At 33.4% G+C, this 9735-nt stretch overlaps 1 protein-coding gene across 1 annotated transcript; it reads right to left on the bottom strand.

Moving 5' to 3' along the window:
- Positions 1–2024: 2024 nt before the first annotated feature.
- Positions 2025–8108, bottom strand: LOC134840108 (uncharacterized). The gene is made up of 3 exons (XM_063855800.1): positions 7974–8108; positions 3553–3875; positions 2025–2621 (listed from the first exon to the last, which is right to left on the bottom strand). The coding sequence occupies exons 1-3, from the start codon at positions 7998–8000 to the stop codon at positions 2153–2155; spliced, it is 819 nt and encodes a 272-aa protein (XP_063711870.1). The 5' UTR covers positions 8001–8108; the 3' UTR covers positions 2025–2152.
- Positions 8109–9735: the final 1627 nt, after the last annotated feature.

Raw genomic sequence — 9735 nt, 5'->3', positions numbered from 1 at the left:
ATCGAACAGCTTAAAGAAATATACCTATGAGGGGAGGTTGAGTTAATCTTATTTTGTTCATCAATATTTTATCTTCTTACTAAGGTCGATGACTGAGTAGTATTTCTTGGGTTGCCTTGATGTTGTCCACTTGGCACTTCTGGTTTGGTTGTCAGTTTTGTCCTGCCGTAGTCCTTTGGGTACTTGTAGTCCAGACTTCCTCAGATGGGGTTATCTCGAGTATCTCGTTTTATAATTTTATCGAACTTGAAATGAGAATTTATTCTTTGTTTTTTTTGTGAAAAAGACTAGTTTAATTTTACTGTAAATGCAGAGAAGAAAAATTATTTATTTTTTGAAAAGGTCTAACTGAAGATATCTAACTTGCTGCTGACTGAGCAAAATGAAACACTGAAGATTTCAGGCCATTCCTTTTGCTCGTAAGCATAAACCGGCGGCTGATTCAATCTTTAATTATTCAGGTTTCACCTGCTCCTTTGTTCTCCCTTTCTAATAAGGGAATTTTCAACTAGTTTTTACTTGATTTTTTCAAATCAAATATCTTTAATTTATTAGTCCCCTTTGATAAAAACCGCAGCCTTCAGTTTGTCTTATTAAAAATTCATATTACTCTCTCTGATGCATCATATTGCAGGTGCACTTCTGCTTAATCAAAGCAAGGAGAATTTCAGTGCAGCCGGCAAGACTGCTAAATATTTATCCAGTTTGTTTCAAGTTAAGTTAAAAGGGACGTATTAATAATCGCCGCCCTTTTAAAATATTGAGCATGAAAAAATGAGAAAAATTGGACAAGTATTTAAAAAGGAGTGGATTTTCAAAACAAGATTTTATAGTCCTAATAAGAGTAAATCAGTCAATATCTGATTTAGTGAAAAGAGGATTTAATTTAAATGGCACGCTCCAATTTAGAATAAACAATTAAGACAATGGTCTTTTGTCTGTGTAGTATTTCTCAATACTACAGCCAGTATAGGGTAACTTATGCCCGCTGTTTTACAGTCTTATTATAACGCTTAACGTAAACGGCAAAATCGTACGGCTCACAAATTATTCGAACTTCAATAAAACAAATTGATCCAAATGACGCGTTACTAGATGAAACATTTTCTTTTGCAATTTTTTTATTCAGAGTTTTTTATGCTTCAAAAATTTTCGGCCGTCGAGAAATCATTTTCCAGAGCGCAAACTAAAATCCAACTTAAAACGAACAATTTTCGAAATGCATGAGTGTTATCATTTGAGATAGATTGACTAACTATTTTATGACTAAACCAAAAAAACTACTTCAGATTCCCTAATAGGGTGTCGGAACAGTTAACGTCTTTCTCTGCCACGAGAAGGTTTGCATATATTTATTATTTTGACCACTTCTGAAAAGAGAATTATTTTTAACCATCTAGGAAAGCCTCAAAAAATGCCGAGGAGCATTTTGGGTATCTAATTTGAACACTTTGGGTTAGGTTTTTGATTCTAACTAAATTTAAAAAAAAATCGGTGATAAAAAACTGATCTGAACATTTAAGTTTCTCAGACTGCATTTCATTCAACTTCCAGACCATTTTTTTTACTGGCTCTAACCAAAATGTTTTTTTTTACCCCTGCATTTTTTCTGTTTTTTTTAAGATAATCTGGAAAGTTGTGAGCACTCAAACTTGAGTTTTCACAGTGTGACTTTGGATTTCTTTCAGGTTTATGTCGAACTCATTTGCTAAGTTAAGAGCAAGTTAAGGTCTTTACTAACAAGTTATTTAAATGAATAAAAAATTTTAGTTTTAAAAACAGATTTTAATTTTCAGACTTTTCAGCGAAAAAAAGTACTAGCTGGTCCATTTTATCTAATTTATTTAATATAAGTTCAAAGAAATTTAACAGGGCATAATGTTCTACGAAATTTGAAGTTAGGATTAGTTTTTTTTGGTGTATTGGCAATATTTGTCTCTTTGATCCCCCTCCCCCCTCAATTCTGGTTGTCAAATTTTCCCAAAGGGTCCCTTATATATATGTATATGTATGAATTATATAGATCGTTCTTAAAATTTTTATAATATTTTTTTCAGCAAGAACATCTTGTGACAGTTATAATTGTATAATATTCGAGTTTTTCATTGGTCATAAAACCTCGTTGCATTAATTAAGTTACTATACCATGGGCTTAAAGCTTCAGTTGAAGCCTTAGTTCGTGTAACTTTTTGTAGTAAATCAAGTCTTCTTCCACAATCTTTCGAATATCTTCTGAAAAGTGTGACATATCAGGTGGTTCTGACAACATATCCGCAACATCTGGATCTTTTCTAATAGTCTTGGTTGACATTAAGTCTCCAAACCATACAGTTCCCCAACATTCTATTTCCTCGTTGAAGTTATCGCCTTCCCAGTTTAGCATACTATCGCAGAATTCTAGTCCATAATGACTGCAATATTTTTTCAATATTGCTTCTGGATCTCGGATGAAATCATCAGCGTCTATTATGATAGCTTGTGGATCGATTTGCTCAATGACATGCTGGTATAGCTTCCAGATGTGTTCGAACCTTCCTTCTTCTGGCTGAATTGTTTTGAAACCTGGGTCCTCTTGGTTGCTCATGACCTTAAGCATTGATGTCATAGTCTTGAAGGGATGTCTAAACATACAAGTGTAAGCTATTTTCCCCATTACAGTCCCTTACCAATAATTCTCGTAAGTAAAGAGCATCAAACAATTGTCATTTTGTCTTACGAAGGCCACGGGCAGGTGGGGTCGAGTTTTAATATATTTGTCAATCTTTTTTTAAATCAGCGAGTCAGCCGTTTCCAACTTTTTGAGCTCTTTTCATATTTGGGTTTTTGCACAGCAGGCTTTTTTAAAAAAAAAACTGTTTTTTGAGCACTTTTGTGGAGGAACTGTGAACATAAGAAAGTGCTTTATCTGTTATTATATACTACTCTAAATATTGGCACAGAAAGCGCGTTACAAAGTTTCACAGTTGATCATCCAGAATTGGCTGCAGCCACTTATTTACATTTATGTCGTTAATAAGTGTAAAGGAACATTTTGGCTGCCAGAATTGAGGATGGAGTCAATATTTGAAAAAAAAATGAAGCTGGGCTATTTAACGCATATCAGGGGCGATCTAAGCTTTGTAGAGAAGTAAGACTGAATTTTCAAAACAAAAAGTTAAAACATTTTTTTGATAAAATGGCTTCTGCGATTCGCAGAGGGTTTATGAAATGTTGGGATTGATTTGAGGGGTCCCTAAAAAAACTAAAGCCTTTTTTGCGCCAAAATTTTTGCGTTGTTTGGATTGATTTGCGCTGTTCGGATTGATTTGAGGGGTCCCTATAAAAACTATAGCCCTTTTTGCACCAAAATTTTCAGCGTCGCTCAAACCCCAAAAAATAGGAACAATGGCGCAGTAAATTTTTTTTCATAAAAATAAAAACTGCTTCTCCCGATCTTAAGCATTGTACGTTTTTTTTCCTTGCAACAAAAAAAAACCTGCAAAAAGTCACTTTATTCTATATGACTGTACAGAGATATGCTGGATTTCTAGTTCCATGAAGCTAATTTAAGACCTGATAAGGAACGAATGTCGATACCCATCTGGTATCTGTTTCAAGTGTTCCTCCGGATATACATAATATGCCATTTCTTTCCCAAATACAAGTCTTTTTCCTTCATACGGTGCTTCATATTTCTTCTTCACCAACTCAAAAGTGCTTCCATCTTCTGGAAGATCAGCTGGTATCTCCAGCTTTCTTCTGGTTCTCGCTTCTGTTCCATAGTACCATGGAAATCGCATTGGCTCGCAGAACGTGATCGAGTCCTCAGCCCCCATCATGCATCGCATGAATGTCGTGCTCATCGTTCGCCATGTCCCCCACTGCAGTATTTTAACCTTGGGTACACAAATCAGACGGTTGACATTCGAACGTAAAAATGTGGCTCAATTATATAATTTTGTAAGAGAACCTCAAATGCCCAAGTAGAATTTTTCACCTAACTTGAAGCAAATTTTGAGGAGCTTGAGCGTTTATTTTAGACGATTTTGCTTAAAATATTGCTTCAAAATACGCGCGTTCACCGGTTTTTTCTACAAACAATTAAGCGGTTTTTGAGTGGTATCTTAACAAAAACCGCTAAAAATCACGCTAGATTAGAACAATTTTTGGGCGGTGTTTCACACAAAATATCACACAAAAACACTCAAACCGAACCACCCCTCAAAAAGTTCTCAAAATGCTCATTTTGAACCAAGATATATAAAGCGCACTTATCAAAAAAAAGGCTCAAACCTTACTTCAAATTAGGCGGAAAATCTCGACTCGGGTTTGAAGCTAACACTCGAACTTGAATTCATCTAACTTGAACTTGAAATTGGTACTGCTCATTTTTGTACTCAGTAAAATCCTCAATGTTTTAACAAACATTGAAGATGAGAAAAAGCGAAACATCTCGTGTTGAGGAAAGGATGGAGTTAAAAGTTTTCATTTTTGTGTTTATCAGCAAACCTAATAAATAAATACTAGATGTTATTAGTTAAAATACTCGATTAATTTTCTGGTCTCAATTTGAAGTGTCTAGCTAATTTTCAAATATACATATTTTCAAATATATATATATATATATATATATTTCAAAGCCACAAGGCTAGCAGATCTTTTTGAAGAAGTGCAAAAAAACTGCGAGTGCGCTCACCGTTCTGCTGTTCGATTATATGTCAAGAAAACACGTCTTAATGAATGGATAATCAAAATAAATAAAAATGTTAAATAATTCATAGCAAAATCAGCTGTCAAAATCAAAATGCTTATTAGAACAACTAGGTCCCTATCAACCAGGGAAAAACCCTGAACGCTCCGACTGCCCGTTAAGGTATCTATATCAGATTGTTTTCTAATCTCCATACAATGAAGCCATAAAATTTTCAAAAGTAGTGAAAACTGTCATTTTTATGTTTTCGTTTTCAATTTTGTTGAATCTCCATCCATTCCGCACGCAAAATCGAGCTAAAAATTATAAATTCCTTTTTCTTCAATAAAATAATTTTCCGATTTTCTCAGATATTGTTGGATAATTTTTCATAACAACTTTCACCAAAAATAATTTGATTTTTTTCTCACAAAGCAACGAAAACTTTTTAATGTCCAATTATAAAGTTTTCTTACGCTATGTAAAAAATCTCAGGTTTTGTGACACATCGCAACTCAAAATGTTTAAAACTGATTTATGACTTGAAAGCTTTGGTTTAAATTTGCCAGTAGACGCGCTACTAGCTCGTCAGCGCTTTGCGGCGATAACCGCTTCTAAGTTTTTTTTTTAAATTTGCCTTATGATATGGCAAACACACATCACGTCGGTGGATATTTTTTGAGTTGCCTTTTGAGAGTTATATTTTGTTGAGAGTTGTCTTTTGTGGCCAGTTGTCGTATTAGGAAAACTCAATGAGATTTGCTTGACAACAAATGTTTTGCGAAGAAATATTTATCATGAATACAAATCATTAAAAAAATTTTCAAACCAATTATAAACAAATTAGAGTTCACTAATTTTTTTTCTTTAAATAAATTTGAGAGGGCATCCAAAAGACTTTTAACGAAATCTGCGTGAATGCCACAGAAACCAATACCGTTTTGAGGTATATCTCATTCTTACTATAAAAGCATACTTTTTTCAGTAAAATTAGATTTGTTTTTTCATAAAAAGAAACTGGCCAATGTAAAACTGCAATTATCTAATCATCAAATTAATTTACATAAAATCTATCTGAAAAGTTCCGAACAGCCCAAGATACAATTGTCAGGAAACTATGAGGAAAATTGTCCAAATTGTTTTTTGACAGCTGATTTATAAAGTCCGGATAATTTTCATAAAAGGAATTTGGTGTTTAAGGACAGTTTCAACCCCTGACCAGAAAAGGTTCTAATGATTTCTTTTGTATTACTCTGTACTAATTTAATTGAAAGATTAAAACATCAAGTCGACGCAATTCTGTTTCAGATATAGTTTAAGTTGAACAATGTTTTTTGACAGAAAACTTCCTCTCAGATTATAACACAATTTAACCTATGAAATAGATTTTATAATTCATCTAATTTAGTGCTTTTTGTTGTTTCTATTTTTTGGTTGTACGCACTTTTGTAGGCTAATTCTCACATGTTCCTTCAAGTTTCAGGTTTGTCTCGCTCAGTAATTTGTTCCGGAGAAATGTCTAAATGTTTTTTGAGTCTTTCTGTGTTTTCGTCAAAATTTAGTTTGTGATCTTAAATTTACTTCTAAAATGTGAAAAGTTGAACTTTTTCTATTTATTCACCGTTCATTTTGACAATTTCAAAGTTTTTTTTTGTAATTCTGAGTACTGTAAACTTATCCATTTTGTTTTTTTATTGCAAGGAAATTGGCTGTTTAGAATCAGGATGTTTGATAAATTTTCGTTTTTTTAAACAACATTTATACTTTGTAGGAGAATTCAAAATTTTTTTAATGAAAATTAATTGAACGTTTCTTGATTTGAGTATAACAATCAGCAAAAAAATCTTTCCAGAATATTTATAGTTCCACAATCTAGTGAAAAATTTATAATGAAACGTTTTGATGAAATTGTAATTCCTTAATTGGAAAAAAAACAAAAACAAAAAAACAGTCATGCATGTCGAAAAGCAGTTTCATTTTTAAAGTTACTTATTTCGATTATAACCCAATCAAAATTCAATTAATTTTAAAATTTGTTTTGCAGTGAATTTCCTTACGAGGCCAAACTATGCATTTTGAGAGTTGTGAGTGGATTCCCCAACAGGTCAAAATCAGATTTGTCGCAAAATCCGCAATTTTGCTGTTTTTCATTGATAGTCTTTGCTGTTTTGGATTTCACAAAAAAATAAACAAAACTCAATATCGGTCAAAATCACTCCAAAAACAAGTTTTTGTGAAGACCGGAACAGTTTGTCGAATCAACTAACAAATAAAAAACATAGCTAGTGTAAAATGAGCTGTTGCGGCATCATTTTAAAGCGGAATTCACTTTTTGTTTGCGGATTCAATTTACATATAAGGTAATGTTCCAAACTACTTTTAACAGGTATCTTCAGCGGTTTCAATCACAAATACTGCTTATCAGTTGAAAGATCAATTGTGCGATCTCAGATTTTGCCAATTTACCACCGATTTCGATCCAACTCCTGTCCCCAACTTACCGCCAACATTTATATCACTTTTTGGTAATTTATGCCTAATTCTGATCGTAATTCTTTCCAGGATGGATCTCAACTCCTGCCAGTTTCGATCTCAACTCCTGCATTCTACCCAAATTCGATCTCAGTTCCTGTCAATTCCTTCGATCTCAATTCCTTCTATCTCATTCTTTTTCCCGCCCGAATCATCTCATCTCAAATAATGATGATTTGAAACCACTATGAAGCCAAAAATAACCCAAATTAGGATTTCATTTGGTGATTGTTTCCAAATCAATCCCGAAAACGTTGCCTGCTGGTAAATTTCCCAATTAGACTAAAATTTGACATTCACCGATATTGTTAAGCAATATTTGTTTATTTGTTCATGAATTCCACTAAACTTGTTTGTCCTCGCTGTTGATTCCCGCATTTCTAGATAATAATTCCAGCTCTGTTTTTAATTGTTCATATTTAACAACTGGTTTTGTTCAGTAATAAAAAAATTGCGGAAAGCATATACATTTTACGAAATCCAGAGCAACTAGCTACTTTCACTTGTTGCAGAATCCGCGACAAAACAATATTGCCGACAAAATTTACGTTACAAGTGTTTGTGCGCGGAATCCACGGAAATTTTGCAAATGAAATTTAGAGTCTTGTTTAGAGTCTTGTTTCCGGAATCAAGGATCATACAGACACCAAATACTGCGCTCTACACAGCAGAGTTTAAACTCATAAAGTTCTCTGTTGTTTCTTATTTTTATGGAATCGAGAGACCATATATGTAGGTAAATTTGACAAAACAAACTAAACAAATACCTTACCTGTTTTCTGTGGGCATTTGAATTCATCTAGTATAATACTGATTTTGTAAAAATCTGAGAACCAAGCTAACCAAGTTTTAGTAATTTCAACCAAACATAAACGTATCAGCGTCAAAAATAGATCATACAAAATGACTTTATTATGAGAGTTGTGAGTGGATTCCCCAACAGGTCAAAATCAGATTTGTCGCAAAATCTGCAATTTTGCTGTTTTTCATTGATAGTCTTTGCTGTTTTGGATTTCACAAAAAAATAAACAAAACTCAATATCGGTCAAAATCACTCCAAAAACAAGTTTTTGTGAAGACCGGAACAGTTTGTCGAATCAACTAACAAATAAAAATTATAGCTAGTGTAAAATGAGCTGTTGCGGCATCATTTTAAAGCGGAATTCACTTTTTGTTTGCGGATTCAATTTACATATAAGGTAATGTTCCAAACTACTTTTAACAGGTGGTCTTCAGCGGTTTCAATCTCAAATACTGCTTATCAGTTGAAAGATCAATTGTGCGATCTCAGATTTTGCCAATTTACCACCGATTTCGATCCAACTCCTGTCCCCAACTTACCGCCAACTTTTATATCATTTCTTGGTAATTTATGCCTAATTCTGATCGTAATTCTTTCCAGGATGGATCTCAACTACTGCCAGTTTCGATCTCAACTCCTGCATTCTACCCAAATTCGATCTCATTTCCTGTCATTTTGATCTCAGTTCCTGCCAATTCCTTCGATCTCAATTCCTTCTATCTCATTCTTTTTCCCGCCCGAATCATCTCATCTCAAATAATGATGATTTGAAACCACTATGAAGCCAAAAATATCCCAAATTAGGATTTCATTTGGTGATTGTTGCCAAATCAATCCCGAAAACGTTGCCTGCTGGTAAATTTCCCAATTAGACTAAAATTTGACATTCACCGATATTGTTAAGCAATATTTGTTTATTTGTTCATGAATTCCACTAAACTTGTTTGTCCTCGCTGTTGGTTCCCGCATTTCTAGATAATAATTCCAGCTCTGTTTTTAATTGTTCATATTTAACAACTGGTTTTGTTCAGTAATAAAAAAATTGCGGAAAGCATATACATTTTGCGAATTCCAGAGCAACTAGCTACTTTCACTTGTTGCAGAATCCGCGACAAAACAATATTGCCGACAAAATTTACGTTACAAGTGTTTGTGCGCGGAATCCACGGAAATTTTGCAAATGAAATTTAGAGTCTTGTTTAGAGTCTTGTTTCCGGAATCAAGGATCATACAGACACCAAATACTGCGCTCTACACAGCAGAGTTTAAACTCATAAAGTTCTCTGTTGTTTCTTATTTTTATGGAATCGAGAGACCATATATGTAGGTAAATTTGACAAAACAAACTAAACAAATACCTTACCTGTTTTCTGTGGGCATTTGAATTCATCTAGTATAATACTGATTTTGTAAAAATCTGAGAACCAAGCTAACCAAGTTTTAGTAATTTCAACCAAACATAAACGTTTCAGCGTCAAAAACAGATCATACAAAATGACTTTATGCTGTTGTAGATTTGCCGCTCATATTAGTAAGCTGTAAAAAAACATTATCAGCATAATGAATACTATTCATCATATCATCGGTAGAGCTAATCAGCAGAGTTTATAGCTCTGAATGAAAGCTAAAAAACAATCAAAATTGAACAGTTAATTTTTGCCAACAGGTTATAGAAATTTTATTTCGGCTGAATGGTTTGTCTTTTCTTGGGTGTTTTTTTTTTATTTACTTC

The sequence above is a fragment of the Symsagittifera roscoffensis genome, chromosome 2 (genome assembly GCF_963678635.1).
Source record: "Symsagittifera roscoffensis chromosome 2, txSymRosc1.1, whole genome shotgun sequence".
Classification (NCBI taxonomy): Eukaryota; Metazoa; Xenacoelomorpha; order Acoela; family Convolutidae; genus Symsagittifera; species Symsagittifera roscoffensis.
Note: the sequence above shows the minus strand (reverse complement) of the source record. Positions and strands in the feature narration are given on the sequence as shown.